A 21,547-nucleotide genomic window follows, 5' to 3' on the forward strand; every position below is an offset into this window, starting at 1 on the left:
TGATCACTCTTGCCTAGATGGTACTTGCATGGGCTTTAAAAAAAAATTTTTTTTTTTTAAATTCAAATACCCAATTATTTTTTCCAAGTAAGGGCGAATTTAGCGTGGCCATTCCATCTAACCTGCACATCCTTGGGTTGTGGGGGTGAAACCCACGCAGACACGGGGAGAATGTCCATGTGGAGTTTGCACAATGACCCAGGGCCAGGATCAATCCGGGGTCCTCATGGCTGTAGGCAGGAGTGCTAACCGCTGTGCCACCGTGCCATCCTAGCCTATTTTTTTGTGGGTTATGCGTAACATTTTGTGTTCCAGTCATACTCAAGCCCGTTTCCACAACTCTCTTTCCGTCACATTGACACTTGTGACACTTCCTGCTTTTGTCTGGACCTGGAAATTCCAATTTGCACCCTTTTCGTTATGATCCCAGTTGATGTTGTAACTGGATAGGATGATTTCAAAATGGAACCCAGGCTGAATGTGGAGGAACAGTCACAGGACTGCTAATTAGTTTTAACAAGAAAAAAAACATGAAAGGGTGGATTATTATAAAATACTCCTTTACTGCCCCCTTAGCTTAACAATTACATACAGATTTTAAGATGAACATGGATTGCAAGGTACATCTTCAGCTACAATGGTCTCATTAATACACACAGTCCCTTTTTAAGCACACTCCTTGAACCCAAGTGAATGTCTGTATTTCTCAATCTCCCCAGATCATTCCTATACAATGAGCTACCTTGTCTTGCTCATCTCCAGCTTCCACATGAGTAATTTCAAATTCTGCTTTTATAAGTCACACTTTCCAATCTCTTAATTATGCTTTTCCTCCACTGCTTCCATCACCGCCCCATTCAGGTTTCCTTTGTCTTAAACACAAACCCTTGAGGTCCAGCTGCCAGTTTTCACCATTATTTCAAATAATGCCTCCCAAACTCTAGTAATTTCTTTCAAACCTTGGCACTCCAGATATCTTTCTGACATCTCACAATCCAGTGCCTTTTCAACTCTGACTTTACTGAACAGCAATCAGCTCAGGTTCCCAGTTTCCTCTTGTTTTGTTAACTCCAGAGGTCATGGAAACGTCCCTTCTTTTCGTTGTTTCCTTCACTTTAGATTTCCTGCATCTGTTTTCTTAACTATGACTCCATAGCATGGTTTTTCTTCTAGCAAAGCTGAGATGCTCCCCCTTTAGCCTTCTAAAACCCACTGTTTCTAGCATAGCTGGAAGAGCTGCCTTCTCTCACTACGTATCTCCAACTGCCATTAAATTAGCTAAACTAAAAATTAAAAGCTTTGCTACCTTACAGGGCCCCAGTTGTTAAACAACCACTAGTTTACTTACTCTTCATGTCGTGGCCCCCTCTAAGCACAAGAAACCCATTTGGAATTGGAACCAACCCCCACACACACATACATCATTGTCCAGCCTTAATCTAAATATAGGTTTTCCCCTTCCAGGTATAGAAACATTAAATTAAGCACACTTAGCTATACCTTATTTCTAATGTTTACCAATGCAAATATAAATCCTGAAAACACCCTTCTCTCCTTCATATGGTCCATCTCCGGCACTTCCCTTCCTTGACCACTCTGTCTCCATTTGCAATGACAGACTGCCCCAATGTTCTTTCACCAGCTCAGACTCCCACAGCTACCTCGACTACAGCTCTGCTCGCCCTGCTTCCTCTGCCTCCGTCACATCCGTTTCAATGATACTTCTGACATGCCTGTGTTTTCCTTAACCAGTTTCTTTTCAGGATGCTCAATTGGGTTTGACCCATTTACTGCATCACTTCCCCTCGCTCCCAGAACCATGTTAGGGGTACCCCTTGCCCTCACCTGCCACCCTACCAGCCTCCGCATTCAAAAGATCGTCCTTGGCCAGTTCTACCAACTCCAGCATGATACCACCACAACACATTCCACCCCGTCCCCCGGAAGGTGCAACACCATCTGCCCCATCACCACTTCCTCCCTCATTATTCAAGGCCCCAAACGCTCCTTTGAGGTGAAGCAACATTTCCCTTGAACCTGCTCCAATTTGATCTACTGTAATTGCACTCCCAATGCTGTAGGCTGTACGTTGGGGAGACTAACTGCAGACTGGGTGACTGCTTTGCCGAAAACCTTCACTCGGGCCACAAACATGACCCCCAACCTTCCTGTTGCTGGCCATTTCTGCTCCGCATCTTGTCCTCATGCCCATGCCTGCTACAATGCTCCAGTGAAACCCAACGCAAATTAGACAAGCAGCACCTCATCTCTGCATGTTGCAGCCCTCTGGACTCAACATTGAGCTCGGCAAATCATTTTTTTCTCCATGCAAAAGCCCCGCATCTCCAACCGCCATCTGTCGATTTACTGAGCACCGACTCTTCCATTGATGCATTCTGATGCCCTTATGCAACTAATTGCCCTTGAACTGTGGCTTGTTGGACCACATTTCAGAGGGCAGTTATGAGTCAACCACATTGCTTTGGGTCTGGAGTCACATGTCAACCAGACTGGGTAAGAATGGCAGGTTTCCTTCTCTAAAGGACATTAATGAATGAGAAGGGTGTTTTTTAAACACAATTGACTAAAATTCCAAATTATTATTGAACTCTAATTCGAGCCTGTCCCCAGAGCATTAACCTGGGTCTCTAGATTGAGTGCAGTGACAATACCACAATGCTACTTCTGCCTCTCCATAATTTTCCTCAGATTTGTATGTTTTTCCAGTGGAGAAACTAGATCCTTGATGATGAACATTTTCTCTTTAGAAATTCTAATCACCCTGTAACATTGCAACTGTTGTTAGTAGGGTTTTATCAGAGGTGTGTGATTGAAAAACATCATTCAACTGTTGATTTTATATATAAATATCATTGCAGACTAAGTGTTCAGAATGACATTTGAAATTTAGAATTTTCAATGTAGACACAAGCTTCTGAATGACTCTTATCCCTAATATAACTTTTATTGATCTTTTGCTCCATCAATATTTTATCAAAGAGTCAATTTAAGATTAAATAAAGAATTCTGGAAGAACTAAAATGGGAGAAGGCCCTTCAAACCTGTAGCACCATTCAGTCAGATCTTGGCTGATCTACCTTAACTCCACTTAAATGCCCTTCTCCCACACTACCCCTTGACTCCCTTTTAATATCCCCCAAATATCTATTGATCTCTGTCTTTAATATGCTCAACTAATCATCGAAAGCCCTTGATAGAGAATTTTGAAGATTTACAACCAGGAGTGAAGATATTATTCTTCCCCTTTGTCTTATACAGTCAGTCTCTTATCCTGGTACTATGAATCTCCAGCTCTAGAATTGCCAGGTAAGAGAGACTGTCTCTCGGGATCTCTCTTACCAAGCCCTTTAGAACTTTACATTGATGCGATACTTCCTCATTCTTCTAAACTATGTTGAATGTCGGTCCAATCGACTTGATTTCTCCTCCCTGGACAATCTCCTCACCTCAGGAATCAATTGAATGAAACCCCTCTAAGGCAAATATGTCCTTGAGTAAGGAGGCCAAAATTAGACAGCACATCTCACCAAAGCCCCAATTGTAACGAGACTTCCTTGCTCTTTATGCCAACTCGTTTGCAATAAATGCTAACATACCATTTTGCCATCCTATTGTTTGTTTATATCCCTATGTTAACTTTGATTAGTGCAAAAGGGCACTTAAACTCCACTGCATAACAACATTTACTATAATTCACATTTCCCGCATTGTACACCAACTTGCAACCTTTTGCTGTCTCTTTGCATCCCCCTCATCACTCACTTCCCCACTTAACTTTGTGTCACCAGCAAATTTGGATATATTATGTTTATTCCCCTCATCAAAGTTACTAATATAAATAGTAAATAACTAAGGACCAAGCACTGAGCCTTGTGGCACTCCAATTGTTGCAATCCGCCAACCCGAAAATTACATAATGCTTGAAAGCTTTCTTGCAATTACTATATAATTTTGGAAAAGTGATGATGGAAGGTATGGTCAATACTGAGTAATGCTGCAATAAATTGTAGAAGGCATTGACAAACTTGCAGAATTGGTTTGTCGTTGGCCAATGACATGAATTTTGGTAGGAAGAATAGGAGGCCATATTCTCAATGGAATACAATGTGGGGGAATGGAAGGATAAAGGAGCACCGATTCCTAAATCAATAAAATTAACCAGTTTAAAAAGGCCATTAAAGCAAACAATACAAGCTTCTTTCCAGAGGAATAAAATTACCAGTGACTTTATTAAACTTGAATAGAACATTGGTTTGAGCACACTTGCATAATTCTGTTCTCCATTGTTATATACAAAATGGAATTCCGGTCTTGATTATTCCAGTGCTCGTTGGACTCTCGCTCTCGCTTTTCTTCAAATATACATTAGCCTGTACCTCAATTATGACGTGAGACTTGACTTCCAAGTTGACGAGAGAGAGTGCGTTGTCACTCAAGTTGGTGAAATCAGCGGGGGGAGAGGGGGGGAAATCTACAAGTGCAAGAGTGGGAGTAGGACTTCACTCCCAAGCCTGAGAGCAGTGGGCTCCATTCAGAATCTGCATTCTAACAAATATGTGATGCCACAGGGAAACTGGTAGGTGATTGGTAAACATCCTTTGATTTTTCTTGGTTACAAATAAATTACCAGTTTTGAGAGGTTTGATTTGTATCAGCAAATTATTTTATAAATAGTAAGCCTATTGTGACTAGTAAGATTTATAAATTAAAACGAAAAAGACATCCAGCCAGAGTCTGCGGGGTTTCTAACGGGAGCCAAATCTGTTCTGGAAAGCAAATGTGTGCCATTGGGATGTAGGATGGATTGAGAGCATGTTTTTTTTTTTTTTTTTCGTATTGTTTAATTGGGAATAGAGATAGTAATGTATTATATTTGCTATATCGAGTAGTATTCTTTCAGGGGTAATTGTAAGCTATTTTTGGGTGTGATGTAAAAGAGTTTAATGTTGTGTTAATATTTTTGTTATGAAATACCAAATCTATATTTTTTTCATGATATCACCCCTGGAGTGAAGTATTCTTTCTGCACAATCTGACAAAATGAACTAAAATATTGGGGTTCAGTCCAGTATCCTCGCCACTGTTGGGGGTCTGGTCCAGGATTGTAATACACCAATATTGGGGAAGGTGGGAGCTGTACCATTGGGGTGGCCTTTACCTGAATCATTCCAGGGTCAGTGCACTTGTGAGTCAGTTTAACTAGGATGGGAGAGAGCTTTAAATAGTGGGAGTGAAGGATCAATTTTGGAAAATATTATAAATTAAATAGAGAACAGAAGGCAGGGGAGCAGGGTAGCAAAGAGAACGTGACAGGTTGTGTATGTTTTGTCCCTTGTTATGACCCCCTGGGCTAGTGCATAGTCAGTTCCAGCCTCACTTGACCAGGAGACGCAATACAATTGAAATTAACAAATTATTCTTAGAACACATTGGCCCTTGGCTGCCCAATAGCTACAGTCACCAGGTTTGTAAATTTAAATACAATTAGTTTTTATTAATAACGAATTAAATATTCAAGGAATACAACTGGTTAACTATGATCTAAGGTTTTTGCTTTCAGTCTGTAATTGTTTTCACTGTACATTCATCCAGGTTTTCTGTAGGTTCAGCAGCTCTGCAGCCTTTCTGGAGGAAGAGGGGGAGATATCACAGCTTCTCCAAGCATCCAGGATCCATCTGTCCTTTCCTCTGTTTTCAAGACCCAATCACTGTCTGTCATTGGGCAGAATATGGCCTTTTGCCAATTCATTGGCCATCTGCCACCCAATCAAACCGAATCGCTCCAATCTCTCTCCCTCTGATCTCTCTCCCCAGTAGGCTGAGTTCTGCTGTTCAAAAGCTAGCACAGTGTGTTATTTTGTAACTTTTGAGTTCCTCACTTCCTCTGCTCTACTTAAAAGGTGCTTGTCCATTTCACATCCATGGATCAAAAATTATCATGGAAAATAAGAGTAATGGGAAATAAGGGAATCAACCGAGGCCCTGACACCCTTCCTAAGTGTGAGCCAGCAGATAAGGCTAGTAGTTAGAAAAATAAAAGGACAGAACTAAAGGCTCTGGTATCTTTCATGCATATAGCATTTGTAACAAAACCGATTAATTGATGGTGCAAATAGAAATAAATATGTATGACCTGATGATCATTACAAAGACATGGCTGCAATCTCATGACAGAGTGAGATCTGAATATTCGAGGAAAAAGGACAGCAGCTAGGAAAACTTGGACGGGTAGCTTTCTTAATTGAAGGTGGCATTAGTACAATAGAGCGAGATGAGCTTGCTCCTCTAGAGGTCAAGATGTAGAATCTGTTTGGGTAGGGATGAGAAACAGTGAAGGTGAGTCATTTGTGGGAGAGGTTGTATAAGCCCTACCTAACAGTAGCCACGCTGGTAAGGGTATACAGAAAGAAATAATGGAAGTTGGTGAGAAAGGTAAAGCAACCATCATGGGTGACTTAAACCTTCATGTAGATGGGATTAACTAGATTGACAAAGGGGGCTGGATAATTAGGACGGTTTCTTAGAGCAGCAGGTTGTCGAGCTAACTAAAGTGCAATGAGATGACCTAGTGAAGGTGCCCCTAAATTGATCATTTAATTTTTTTTAAATTACAGTATAAAAAGGGGCAATTTAGTGTGGCCAATCCATCTACCTTGCGCATCTTTGGGTTGTGAGGACGAAACCCACGCAAAGAAGGGGAGAATGTGCAAACTCCACAGTGACCCAGAGCCGGGATCTTGGCGCCATGAGGCAGCAGTGCTAACCACTGCGCCACTGCCTTGCCCCGTATTGATCATTTGATTGAATTTCACATTGAGTTTTAGGGAGAGAGGAACAGATCTAAAACTTAGGGTAATGGGGCATGAAGACATCTGACTAAAGTGAAGAGAGACATTTTGGTTAAGAGATAGGTCTGTAGCTATGCAGCAGCAGTCATTTAAGGAGATGTTTCAGAATATTCAAAAGATATATTCCAGTGAAGATTTTGTGGGAAGGACACGCCATCCATGGCTAACTGAGGAAGTTAAAGCTGGTATCAAATTGAAAGAGAAACATTTAATTCTGCAAGGATGAACGGCAGGTCAGTAGATTGGACAGGATATAAAGAATAGCCAAAAGATTAATGAGGGACAAATTATGAGAGAAAGCTAGCCAGAAATATAAAAACTGATGGTAAGAATTTCTACAGGTATTTAGAAAAGAAACGAGTAAGTAAAGTAAGTGAGCGTTGGTCCACCAGTGTGTCTGGGGAAGTAATAATGGAAAATAAGAAACATTACAGGCAACTTGAACAGATGTTTCGTCTCTATCGTCACCTATAGAGGATGAACATAACCTAGAGATGTGTGAATTAGAAGGTGAAAGGGAGGAAGGAACTTAAAAGTTCATCACGAGGGAAAGGTTACTAAAATCTGACAAGTCCCCAGACCCTAAAGGACTTCATCCTAGAGTCTTAAACAAAGTGGCTGCTGAGATGATGGATGCAATGATTTCAATTTCCTCAAATTCCCTACGTTCTATCAAGGTCCTATCAGATTGGAAAATAGTGAACGTGACAACTCTTTTCCAGAAAGTAGGATACTACAAGCCAGTTAGTTTAAGCGAGACTCTATTATTAAGGAGGTATGGTATTATTAAGGTGAGCGGCACGGTAGCACAGTGGTTAACACCATTGCTTCACAGCGCCAGGGTCCCAGGTCTGATTCCCGGCTTGGGTCACTGTCTGTGCGGAGTCTGCATGTTCTCCACCCGGTGTCTGCGTGGGTTTCTTCCGGTTGCTCCGGTTTCCTCCCACAAGTCCCGAAAGATGTGTTGTTAGGTAATTTGGACATTCTGAATTCTCCCTCTGTACCCGAACAGGTGCCGGAATGTGGCAACTAGGTGCTTTTCACAGAAACTTCATTGCAGTGTTAATATACGCATACTTGTGACGATAAAGATTATTATTATTGTGGTGGATAAAGGATTGATTAGTGAGCAGAGCGCAAGGATATATTGTGACAAGTGGCGTGTCAGGGGTCCATGCTGGGGCCGCCACTATTCAAATTATAGCAATGACTTGGATGTCCCTGAATGTATGGTTGCTAAATTTGCTCTTGCCACATTGTGAAGGATGTAGCTTACATGAGGGGGCAAAGATTTGGCAGATGCAGTATGGGGGAAAAGGTGAACTTGTCCACTTTGGCAGGAAGAATACATTTTAAAAAAAAATAAAATAATTTTTATTAAAGTTTTCACGAAATATCAACAACAAAATGTAAAAGGAACCCAATAGAATTAAAAACAAAACAACAAACAAAAATAAAATAGACCCCCCCTTTCCCCCGGGTTGCTGCTGCTGACCATTGTCTACCGTTCTGCCAGGAAGTCTAAGAACGGTTGCCACCGCCTGAAAAACCCTTGCACCGATCCCCTTAAGGCAAATTTCACCCTCTACAATTGAATAAACCCCGCCATATCGTTGATCCAGGATTCCACGCTTGGGGGCCTCGCAATCTTCCACTGTAGAAGAATCCGTCATCGGGCTACCAGGGACGCAAAGGCCAGAATACCTGCCTCTTTCGCCTCCTGGCTCCTCTGCAACCCCAAATATTGCGAGCCCCCAGCCCGGTTTGACCCTGGATCCTACCACCCTCGACACCGTCCTCGCTATGCACTTACAAAATTCCTCCAGCGCTGGGTATGCCCAGAACATATGGGTGTGGGTTACTGGGCTCCCTGAGCACCTAACACACCTGTCCTCACTCCCAAAAACCCAGCTCATCCTTGTCCCGGTCATGTGTGCCCTGTGCAGCACCTTAAACTGTATGAGGCTGAGCCTCGTGCACAAAGAGGAAGAGTTCACCCTCCCTAGGGCATCTGCCCACGTCCCCTCCTCGATCTCCTCCCCCAACTCCTCCTCCCACTTACCTTCCAGCTCCTTCACCAAGGCCGCCGCCTCCTCCTGCATTACCTGGTATGTTGCCGAAATCTTCCCCTCTCCAACCCACACCCCCGAGAGCGTCCTGTCCTGTACTGTGCGTGGCGGCAGCAGCGGGAATTCCACCACTTGCTGCCTGGCAAACGCCCTTACCTGTAGATACCTAAAGGTGTTTCCCAGGGAGGGGAGCCCGTACCCCTCCTCCAGCTCACCCAGGCTCGCGAACTTCCCATCCACAAACGGGTCCCCCAACCTGCTTATCCCTGCCCTGTGCCACCGTGAAAACCCGCCATCTGTCCTCCCTGGGACAAACTGGTGGTTCCCCCCCGTATCGGGGTCTACACCGCCCCCCCCCCCCCCCCCATTGAGTATAAGAATTGGCAAGTCATGTTGCAGCTGTATAGAACCTTAGTTAGGCCACACTTGGAGTATAGTGTTCAATTCTGGTCGCCACACTACCAGAAGGATGTGGAGGCTTTAGAGAGGGTGCAGAAGAGATTTACCAGAATGGTGCCTGGTATGGAGGGCATTAGCTATGAGGAGCGGTTGAATAAACTCGGTTTGTTCTCACTGGAACGAAGGAGGTTGATGGGAGGTCTACTAAATTATGAGGGGCATAGACAGAGTGGATAGTCAGAGGTTTTTCCCCAGGGTAGAGGGGTCAATTACTAGGGGGCATAGGTTTAAGGTGAGAGGGGCAAGGTTTAGAGTAGATGTATGAGGCAAGTTTTTTTACGCAGAGGGTAGTGGGTGCCTGGAACTCGCTACCGGAGGAGGTGGTGGAAGCAGGGACAATAGTGACATTTAAGGGGCATCTTGACAAATACATGAATAGGATGGGAATAGAGGGATACGGACCCAGGAAGTGTAGAAGATTGTAGTTTAGTCGGGCAGCATGGTCGGCACGGGCTTGGAGGGCCGAAGGGCCTGTTCCTGTGCTGTACATTTCTTTGTTCTTTGTATTGCCACCAAATTTTGAGGGTAGCTGCCACCACCGGGCTCGTGGGATACCTTATTGGAGGGAGCGGCGCCGTTGCCAGCGCCTCCAGACTCGTACCCTCAAGACGCCGTCTCCAGCCTCTTCCATGCTGCCCCCTCCATCACCCACTTGTGCACCATCGCCGCATTGGTGGCCCAATAGTACCCACAGAGGTTGGGCAGCGCCAGCCCCCCCATCCCTACTCCGCTCCAGGAACACCCTTCTCACCCTTGGAGTCCCTCGCGCCCACACAAACCCCATTATGCTCATGTTGACCCGCCTAAAGAAGGCCTTCGGGACAAGAATGGGGAGGCACTGGAACAGGAACAAAAACCTTGGGAGCACCGTCATCTTGACTGACTGCACCCTACCCGCCAGGGACAGCGGCAACACGTCCCACCTCTTAAACACCTCCTCCATTTGCTCCACCAGCCTCATGAAATTAAGTCTATGCAGGGCCGCCAGCTCCTGGCCCCCCAAATACTTGAAGCTCCTCTCCGCCCTTTTCGAGTGGGCGCTCACCAATCCCCCTCTCCTGGTCCCCTGGGTGAACCATGAACAACTCTCTCTTCCCCATGTTGAGCTTGTACCCTGAGAAATCCCCGAACTCCGAGGACCCTCATTACCTCCGGCATTCCCCCCAAAGGGTCTGCCACATATAGAAGCAAATCGTCCGCATAGAACAACACCCTATGCTCCTCTCTTTTCCCCCCCCCCCCCCCCCAAAACCCCGCACCAGCCCCCTCCAGTTCCTCAGTGCCATAGCCAGGGGTTCGATCGCCAGTGCGAAGAGCAGGGGGGACAGGGACACCCCTGCCTCATACCTCGATGCAACCGAAGGTACTCAGACCTCCTCTTGTCCGTGGCCACACTCTCCATCGGGACCTCGTACAACAGCCTAACCCACCTGACGAACCCCTCCCCAAACCCGAACCTCTTCAGCACCTCCCACAAGTACCCCCACTCTACCGTATCGAAGGCCTTCTCAGCGTCCATCGCCGCCACTATCTCTGCCTCCCCTTCACGAACCCCGTCTGGTCTTCCCCTTCACGAACCCCGTCTGGTCTTCATGGATGACCTACGGCACCCAATCCTCAATTCTCGAGGCTAGGACCTTCGCATCTACATTTAACAACAAAATCGGCCTGTATGACGCACACTGCAGGGGATTCTTGTCCCCCTTCAGGATCAAGGAGATCAGTGCCTGGGACATCATCAAGGGCAAAACGCCCCCCCTCCCGTGCCTCATTGAAGGTCCTAATCAGCAACGGGCCCAACAGGTCCACATATTTTTTGTAAAATTCGACTGGGAAACTGTCCGGCCCCAATGTCTTCCCCACCTGCATGCTCCCTATCCCTTTGGCCAGCTCCTCCAGCCCAATCGGGGCCCCCAATCCCGCCACCAGTCCCTCCTCCACCTTCAGGAACCTCAGTTGGTCCAGAAAGCAGCCCATCCCTCCCTCCCTCCAGTGGGGGCTCAGACCGATACAGTTCCTCATAAAAGTCCCTGAAGACCCCATTGATGCCAACCCCACTGCGCACCACACTCCCTCCCCTGTCCTTAACTCCCCCGATCTCTCTAGCTGTGTCCTGCTTCCGAAGCTGATGAGCCAGCATCCGACTTGCCTTTTCCCCATATTCATAAATCGTCACCTGGGCCTTCCTCCACTGGGCCTCCGCCTTCCTGGTGGTCAACAGGTCGAATTCGGCCTGAAGGCTACGCCTCTCCCTCAACAGTCCCTCCTCAGGCAACTCCGCATACCTCCTGTCTACCCTCACCATCTCCCCCACCAGCCTCTCCCTCTGCTCTCTCCTCTCCTTGTGGGCCTTAATGGAGATCAGCTCTCCCCTAACCACCGCCTTCAGTGCCTCCCAGACCATCCTCACTCGGACCTCCCCGTTATCGTTGGCCTCCAGGTATCTCTCTATGCTTCCTCGGACCCGCTCGCTCACCACCTCGTCCGCCAACAGCCCCACCTCCAAGCGCCACAACGGCGCTGGTCCCTCTCCTCCCCCAGCTCTAGATCTACCCAATGCGTGGCGTGATCCGAAATGGCTATCGCCGAGTACTGTATCCTCGACTCTCGCTATCAGCACCCTGCTCATACAAAAAAGTTGATCCGGGAATAGGCCTTATGACCGTGCAAGAAGAATGAAAATTCCCTAGCCCCCTTGCACATCCCCAAGGATCCACCCCTCCCATCTGGTCCATAAACCCCCTCAGCACTTTAGCCGCTGCAGCGGTCCAGTGCCGGATCCAACACTGTGTTAAAGTAGTCCCCCCCGTCCCCCCGTCCCCCCCATTATCAGGCCCCCCACTTCCAAGTCTGGGATCTGACCCAACATGCGCCGCATAAAACCCGCATCGTCCCAGTTCAGGACGTACATGTTGACCAGCACCACCCTCTCCCCTTGCAGCTTACCACTTAACCATTACGTACCTGCCGCCATTGTCTGTCACAATGCTCGACGCCTCGAACGACACCCTCTCTCCCACCAAAATCGCCACCCCCAATTTTTGGCATCCAGCCCCGAATGAAACACCTGGCCTACCCACCCCTTCCTCAATCTTACCTGGTCTGCCACCTTCAGGTGTGTCTCCCGGAGCATGACCACACCCGCCTTCAGCCCCTTCAGGTGCGTGAACACACCTTAACCGGCCCGTTCAGTCCCCTTGCGTTCCAGGTTATCAGCCGGATCAGGGGCTACCCGCCCCCCCCTCCCCTGTCGACTAGCCATAACCCCTCCTCTGCCAGCCATGCACCCGTGCCCCACGCCCAGCCCGTTCCCCATGGCGGCAGACCCCCATCCCAACCCCCTCTACTCGCTCCAGCTACCCCTTGCCCATACCAGCCGCAACCCAGAGGCGCCCCCCCCCCCCCCCCCACAAGCACTTTCTTCAGCTTCACTACCACTTTTTTTAGTCGTCCCGCTCCTGGTCCAAGCCATGTACTGTCGGGGGAATGTTGCAGTCTTCTTCCCACACCTGTAAATGTCGGAAAAATGCCGTTGGGGGCCCCGAAAAAAGCCCCAAAGTCCGTTCCAAGCGGGAGCTGCCGAACGTGCGACTTAGCTCTGCATAGCCGCAACCGGAAGTCGGTAGGAAGAATACATGAGCAGCACAGTTAAATTGTTGAACTCTTGAGATGCAGATGTTGGGTGTTGTGGTACACGAATCGCAAAATGTTTATACTCAGATAAAAGTGATTAAGAAGGCAGATGGATGTTAGTCGTTTATTGCAATGGGAAAGGGATACAAAAGTGTGGATGTTTTGCTGCAGTTGTGCGCTGGTGATAACATGTTTTTTGTTTTTGTTTATGGGATGTGGGAGTCGTTGGCTGGGCCAGAATTTTTTGTCGATTCCTTGAGAAGGTGGTGGTGAGCTGGGCAGGCATGTCGGACACAGATTTCTAAGAATTTGATTAATTTCCACCTTTTGTTAATCAAACAACACTGGTTGCTACTCGTATTGCAACATTCTTTAATGTAAAAATAAATGTGAATAAGCTGCATTTTGAAAGGCTACCCAATTGTTCTGGCTGATGGAGTAATATATCGTTGTTAAGCATATTAGTTTTGAGCAAAACCGTGAACAAGAAAATCCAACTTTGAAATTGGGCACGATTTGCACCTTGATGGTGGACTGTGGCAAAGCAGAATCTCTACCACAGAATTTTGTTCTCTTTCAAGAGACGCTGATAATGGAGTGCGATATAAACAGGCTCGGAAAGGAATGCAATAAGAACAGACTCTGAAATGGAAGAGTGGCTAGCGGGAGGTTGACCTCTGACAAATATATTCTCCAATGCTATTGAAGTCGAACTAAAATCCAACTCTGCCCAGGGTTGAAAGCAGTTCTGGTCCTATTTTAAGAGCTTTTCCTTTTTTTAAAAAAAATGCTCCTTGCCCATTAATGTGCAAAAAACATTCACTCAATAGAGTAAATAGAATTTCTGCTTCATTTATTGAGGTAATAACTTATAAAGGAGATGCATTATTATTGATATGTACCACCATTGCTCTTTTCACATTAACAGTGCAAGGAAATCAAATAATTTCATTACTTCTCTGCTAAAATGAGTGAATCAGTACAAATTGAATAAGTCATTTCAATCAAATCATGTGTTGAATTGTTTTCAGACTTTTCAGTAAAAATTAAATGTGGCTGAATGAGACGAGTAATTTTGTTAATTTGGCTGATTGGTAACTTGGGGCTAGTGAAGGTATTCTGGGATGAATTAAGAGCTGGAGGTGTGGGAAGAGAAATTTTTACCATACACAAAACAGAAGGATTTCATTTCTAACTGACTCTTTTCTAAAGCAACTCAACGCCCTATTCTTAATCCAGTATATTTTGCTTCAAATATTTATCCAATTTGCCCAAAGAAGTTGCAATTTTCTCTTGTCTCAATCATGTTCTCTGTCAGGTGAACGTAACTCTTCCTCATGAAAATGCTTTCTAAACTCTTTTTGTTTAAAATCGGTGACCTCTGTCACTGGCTTCCCCAGCAGAGAAAAATAGACCTGCATGATTTTAGCTTTTAAAACACTTAATTTTAAAAATCCATTGTGGTCTCTCCACTTTCTCTGCTTAATGGAATCCATAGCAATAATGCTGTCGCAAACGCTCTTTGAGCAGTCTTCCCAGGAGGACCTGGGGTGCTGCACAAATGCTAAATTCTCCAGTAAACATTGTTTGATGTCGTTAGTAAATTTGCTTGTCAATTAGGGCTCTAATTCTCTGCAATGTTTAGTAGGTAACTAATCATAATGTTGTCTAGGGAGGCTTAACCTGACGTCACATCTGCAAAATGGCGGATACATCTTAATGTGGATAAACCTCGGATAATTATGGGAGAATATCCAGCTGTAGAGATTGAAAATGATTTGGGAGAATTTATTGAACACATCTTGAAAGCATATGGTCACTGTGTGAAAGTATTATCAATTCAGCAAACTGAACTTTGTTGTTCACTGGCTGTGTAGATCAAGTGTCCCATTCTGCAGCATTTTGACTCTTCGATCTCAAAAGAATAGTAGAATTGTTGGAGAATTGAAGGTCATGAAATGAAAATTGAAAATGAAAATCGCTTATTGTCACATGTAGGCTTCAATGAAGTTACTGTGAAAAGCCCCTAGTCGCCACATTCCGGCGCCTGTTCGGGGAGGCTGGTACGGGAATTGAACCGTGCTGCTGGCCTGCTTGGTCTGCTTTAAAAGCCAGCGATTTAGCCCAGTGTGCTAAACCAGCCCATTGTTCCTGTGCCATCTCTTTGCAAGAGCAATATGGCTTGTCCTTAATCTTATTATTTAAAATAAATGTAGAGTACCCAATTGGGGCAAGTTAGCATGTTCAATAAACCTACCCTGCACATCTTTAGGTTGTGGGGGTGAGACCCTCGCAGACACTGGGCAAACTCCACATGGACAGTGAGCCCGGATCGAGCCTGGGTTCTCGGCGCCGTGAGGGTGCAGCGCTAACCACTGCACCACCGTGCCGCTCAAGCAACACGGCTAGTCCTGCCCCCCCACCCATTCACTGTAGCCTACATCTTTTTTTCTTTTCAGGCAACTATCCAATTTCCTTTGAAAGTCATGATTGAGTCTCAGCCACCAAAGGATAGGAATACATTGAGATCTGTTTGGAGAAATTACCAGGATGATGCAAGGTTCCTACAGAACTTCAGATCAGGATCAAGATCCCTATTTCTGACTTTTTGCTTGGGCTGTCTTCTGATGGAGGATCCTTCTGAACTTGCGCAGGGCAACAAACCTGGCAGGAAGCAGCAAAAGGATTAGTACAGAAGCCACGCCCTTTTTTTGGTAGTTGCTGTATTTGGTTATGTAGAGAGTTTTAAATGTCCCAAAGCCACTTTGAGAAGCTACGGAGAGAAGGTAAGTTGGTGAGGAAGTAGGTAGTGTTTGATGGTGGTCAGTATTGAATGTACCCAGGAGTTAAAACTGGTTTTGATCATTCTACCTTTTCCTGGATGATGATGAAGGTAAGTGAGTCGGAACGATCCAAAGTTTTCAATCCTGCACGTTTGGAGCCTTTTTTTCACCAATGGGTCCAGACACTGAAGCTGCCCATCAGCAGTCCAAACTTCCCAGGTAATGAATGTGTAGTCAGTGTGTTGGGACTTCAAGAGCCTGCTAATGCATGTTTGAAGGGATGGTGGGGGATGTTTGGGTGTGACCATCCAAAGACCAGAAATTCTGGCCTGAGTTACAGAGAAGAGTATGTAGACTAGGCTGGTGATGCAATCCAAGTCATTAAAATAAGGCTACAGATGAGATTGAAGTAAACAATCTTGTTAACTTGGGCACTGAATAAGACTAGAGTTTACCAGCTTTGTGCAAGGACAGACGGATCTTGCGTCATTAAAGATAATGGGCATGTGGAGCAGACACGGGCATCAGAGACCGCTAACGATTTGATAAGAGATGTAGTGATTGTTAAGGTTAAGGGGAGTTTTTAAGCCAACAGCCAATGGAGCGAGGGAAAAGGGTACAGGGGCCAACATGGCACCAAAGAACATTGGAGGGAAGGTAGGGAGAGGGGAATTGAGGGGGGGGGGGGGGTGAGGGAGGAAAAGGGATGGATACAGCAGGAATAAATAACAGGGTGGGGGGAGAGAGAGACACTATACAACTCTTGCAAACTGTGTATAAACTGTAAAATTCCAATCAAAATATTTTTTAAAAATAAAAAAAATCAAGACTATTTCAGTAAAACTGACCATTGGTTATTCTTGAGACTTGCTCGGGTAACACCATTTAACTATGGAGTGAGTTCCACAACCACCACCAGTTTATGTTTCACGATGCTGTTCCAGATCCGTTACTGGTAAAAGGACAATGTTTCCCCTGAACCACATGGCCGCACAGAAATCTGATTGACCTTTTTTAAGTTGCTTTGTGTGTGGGGCTGTGCATAAAGTTTAAAAGGTCTGTTTTTGTTGATCCTGGGGTGCCTTTGGAACAAATTGAAGTGAGGTGTCTTTCCTCCAAGTGCAAAAGTTGGACTTCATTTCCTGGAACTGGAGTATTTCACTACCTTAAGATTTCACCAATTTAAGAAATTGTTGGGAGACGAGTTGCAAGTATGAAGTTGGAAAGTGTGTAAGTTGTTATTTAAAACTACAGTCGTGTGCATCGGTTGAGCCCTGCAGAAGGTTCCTGTGATTCATTGATTCCCATTGAGTCACTGGGAATTGTTGGTGTCTCGGTAATGGTCTGAAAGCAGGCTCATTTTACCAGGGTCCCAATCAGCAAATGTTAACTGAGATGTAGAAAGGAAGGAGGGCGTGGATTTCTGGTTAGATCCAGAATTTTCAGCTTCTGTGATTCCCAGCCCTTAAGTTTCCAATCATTAAGATGAGCAAGACTGGAGGTCATAGTTCAGAAATAGCACATCTCGGGCAGCACGGTGGCGCAGTGGTTAGCACTGCTGTCTCATGGTGCTGAGGTCCCAGGTTCGATCCTGGCTCTGGGTCACTGTCCGTGTGGAGTTTGCACGTTCTCCTCGCGTTTGCATGGGTTTTGCCCCCATGACCCAAAAGATGTGCAGGGTAGGTGGATTGGCCACGCTAAATTGCCCCTTAATTGGAAAATATTAATTGGGTACTCTAAATTTATTTTAAATAAAAAGTAGCACACCTCCGTGCTTCAGAGCCACAAGTGGTGCTCACCAGGCTTGTTGTTTTTGCAGGTGGATGATAGTGATCCTTCTTCAGATTCCGATGATGACAAGAATAATGCAATACGGGATGGTTACGATCGGTCCGAGGGTCGACCGATTCTTTCAGTGCGTAAGTATTGAGGCAAGCTTTTGTAAACTGAATTATTTTTCAGTATGAAACAAATGACTAAAATCTGAAATTGCATATTTTTACTGGCTAATCCTTACAAAAGCAACTTTGTCCAAAATGTATGAAGATTTAAGAAATTATCAGGTTGCTTGAAACAGCTTTCCTTCTCAGGAAGGATTGTGGAGTTGAGAGAGTGCTGTCATTTTGGATGAGACCTTAAACCAAGGTTTGGATTACCCTATCGGTTGGATCCCGTGACACTATTTGAAGAGCAGGGGAGTTCCTCCAGTGTCAAGACCAATGTTCCTCAAGCAATGCCAAATATTGTCCAGTTATGTATCTCATTGCTACTGGGGGAATTTGCTACACACAATGGCTGCCACAGTACAGTGGTGACTAGACTTGAAAAGTATTCAATTGGATGCAAAGCACTTGTGAAAGGTGTTGGACAAATAAAGTTCTTGCATTATTTACAGTGTCAGCTGCCATGGGATTCAGCAAGGAGAAGTTAGTGCAAATTGGTTCAATGGAGTAGGAGTTGGGTTTCATGGACGAGATGAGTTTGGAGTAGGCATGGGGCAGATGGGAGGTGGCTCAGTTTGATAATGAAAGGAAGTAGAATTAGCAGCCGAACAATAGCCTGGACCTCACTAGTTTACCCACCCACTTATTTAAATTCTGATGAATGATCACAGACCTAAGAAATTTACTCCCTCTCCGTAAGACCATAAGACATAGGAGCGGAAGTAAGGTCATTCAGCCCATCGAGTCCACTCCACCATTCAATCATGGCTGGTTTCAACTCCATTTACCCGCTCTCTCTCCATAGCCCTTAATTTCTCGAAATCAATAATTTTTCAACTTCTGTCTTAAAGACACTCAACGTCCCGGCCTCCACCGCCCTCTGTGGCAATGAATTCCACAGACCCACCACTCTCTGGCTGAAGAAATTTCTCCTCACCTCTGTTCTAAAGTGACTCCCTTTTATTCTAAGGCTGTGCCCCTGGGTCCTAGTCTCCCCTGCTAATGGAAACGAGCAGATGTCTCCACAGATGTCAGACTGTCAAACCTGTGGAACATTTCCAGCACCTTTGTTTTTATTTGATTTACGTCTGCAATATTTTGCTTCTGTACATTTTAGGCCCAGAGGTATTTATCCAGGCTGAACTGCAGCATCCTAGTAAATGATCAGTTGCACATGACACCATAATGTATTGAGCTTCTGAATCCCAAGATGTTGAAAATCTTAATAGTCCCATCATTGGTTTGTCCTCTGCATGATACCTGAATTCCAGAGCATTTAACTGCTGTTTTCAACCCATCGGCTCGTGTTTCTTTTTTCTCTCCATTCCCTTGTTAGCTTTTGGGTCTTGCCTTGGTTTCAATATGAAGACCAGTTAGGTTAAACATTAAAATCAGACCATATTTTGTGATTTGACGATTGGATTTGCAGAATGTTCAACTGCTAAAGGTTACAACTGTGCCTAATACAGTCCTTTTCCACTTATAAAAGAAGTGGTGGAAATACTCTGGTCAGGCAGCACCCGTGGAGAGGAAAGCTAAGTTGGTGTTTAAGTTCTGTGGCCTTTCATCCAAACTAAGAAAAGTTTCAGATACAACAGGTTTAAGTGAGTGCAGAGGCATGGAAAGAGTGCATGGAAGGAAAGAACACCAGGGAAAGGCCTTTGGTAAGACAGAAAGCGGGACAGCTCAAATATTGAGGGAAGATAATACAAAGCAAAAGGGAATGATAATGGGACAAGTAAAATAAACAAAATGGATCTACAGGTGTAAGTAGGTTGAGCGGAAGCTTGTCTGGGATCGAGAAAGGGGTGAAGAGATAATGTAAAATGTTTGAATTTGATGTCCTTTCCATTATTTGAGTCTGTGCACTAACAACCCTATCGCCTGTTGTTATGCCCAGAAAGAGCTCGCACCTACGATGCATTTGATATTGTGGAACGAATCGAAATGGGTCAGATGGCTTCTATGTTTTTCAATAAAGGTGAGCCCTTCACCATAATACCTTCAATTTTATAAATAGCTCATGTTTCGTACATGTTTAAATAATCGAACAGTTTGTAATACATTAGCTAATTTCGGGTCGGTGGTGGTGGGTATCCTACAATTCACCTCTGTACCCAAGCCCTGAAAAGGGGTGAAATTAGCTCATGGTGCTCTCTCTCATCACGTTCTGCTGACCCTTGACATAGTATCTTGATTACTGTTGTTTTTTGGAATGACTCACTTTTGGCTGGTATTTAAAGTTGAGGCTAATGTGGTGAGCTGCCGGTTATCATTTTCTTAATTTGTTCGTGTGATTTGGGCAGCACTGGCTAGGTCAACATTTAATGCCATCCCTAATTGCCCTTGAAGGTGGCGATGAGCTGCCTTCTGCAGTCCATGTGTAGGTACACCCACAGTGCTGTTAGGAAGGGAGTTCCAGCAATTTGATCCAGCGACAGTAGAGGAACTGTTACATTTCTAAGTCCGGCTAGCATGAGACTTGGAAGGTGAACTTCCAGGTAGTGGTGTTCCCATGTATTTTCTGCCCTTTTCGTTCTAGATGGTAGAATTGTGAGCTTGGAAAGTGCTGTCAAAGCAGCCTTCGTGAGTTCCTGCAGTCCATCCTGTAGATGGTACACACTGCTGCCAGTAAGTCACTGCTGCCACTGTACACCAGTGATGAGAGGGAGTGAATGTTTGAGAATGGGGTATCAATCCACTAAGCTATTGTTCCTGCATGTTGTTGGAGCAACATATACATCCAAGCAAGTAGAGATTATTTCATCGCACTCCTGATTTGTACCGTTTAAATGGTGGACAAACTTTGGGGAGTCCGGAGATGAGTTACTTGCTACTGGATTCCAAGTCTCTGACCTGCTCTTGTAGCCACAACATATGGTTAGTTCAGTTTCTGATCCATGGTAACCCCCAGGTTGTTAGTGGATGCAGTGATAATATTCCATTGAATGTTGAGGGATAATTGTTAGATTCACTCTTGTTGGAGGTGGTTATTGCCTGGCAGTTGTGCGGTGCGAATGTTACTTGCCACTTGTCAGCTCCAGCCTGGATATTGCCCAGGTCTTGTTGCACTTAGATATGGCTGCTTCAGTATCTGAGTCGTGAATGCAATCATCAGTGAAGCATTTCTGATGTGATGGAAGGAAGGTCATTGCTGAAGCAGCTGATGATGGTTGGACCCAGGACAGTAACCTGAGGAATTCCTGTTGTGATGTCCCGGAGCTGAGGTGATTAACCTCCAACAACTACAACTATCTTCCTTTGTGCTGGTGTGATTCCAACCAGCAGAGAGTTTCCCCCCTGATTGCTACTGATTCCAGATTTACCGAAGCTCCTTGATGCCATGTCAAATGCTGCCTTATTGTCCAGGGCAGTCACCCTCCCCTCTGGAATTCAGTTATTTTTGTCTATGGTTAAACCAAAGCCATAATGAGGTCTGAGATATAATGGAGTCTTCGAACTGAGATGAGGAGGAACTACTTCTCGCACAGGGTGGTGAATTTATGGAAATTGCTGCCCAATAGTGGGGTGGAATCTGAGTCATTGACCCATTTCTAAAATCAAAAAATATATCGGTCTCCTTCATGAAACCATTTCAAGGGATATGGGCATCAGGTGGGGAGGTGGATTTGAGACCAGGAAGAGATCAGCCATGATCTGATTGAATTTGGGAGCAGGCTCAAAGGACTAAATTGCCTACTTCTGCTCCTGATTCCTATGTTCCGATGAGTGACCCTCACGACTGATTTTTGCCATCTACAAATTTCCCAATCATACCTCCTACGTTTAAG

The 21,547-nt window shown here is 45.2% G+C and overlaps 1 protein-coding gene across 2 annotated transcripts in view; it reads left to right on the top strand.

Moving 5' to 3' along the window:
* Positions 1-21,547, top strand: part of tmem104 (transmembrane protein 104) — a 286,532-nt gene that overhangs the window by 51,632 nt on the left and 213,353 nt on the right. For both annotated transcript variants that reach the window (XM_072483238.1, XM_072483239.1), the window contains exons 5-6: positions 17,633-17,732; positions 19,657-19,737. In XM_072483238.1, the coding sequence (XP_072339339.1) occupies positions 17,633-17,732; positions 19,657-19,737 (181 nt within the window). The remainder of the gene's footprint in view (positions 1-17,632; positions 17,733-19,656; positions 19,738-21,547) is intronic.

Source organism: Scyliorhinus torazame, chromosome 18 (assembly GCF_047496885.1).
Source record: "Scyliorhinus torazame isolate Kashiwa2021f chromosome 18, sScyTor2.1, whole genome shotgun sequence".
In the NCBI taxonomy this organism is placed as follows: domain Eukaryota; kingdom Metazoa; phylum Chordata; class Chondrichthyes; order Carcharhiniformes; family Scyliorhinidae; genus Scyliorhinus; species Scyliorhinus torazame.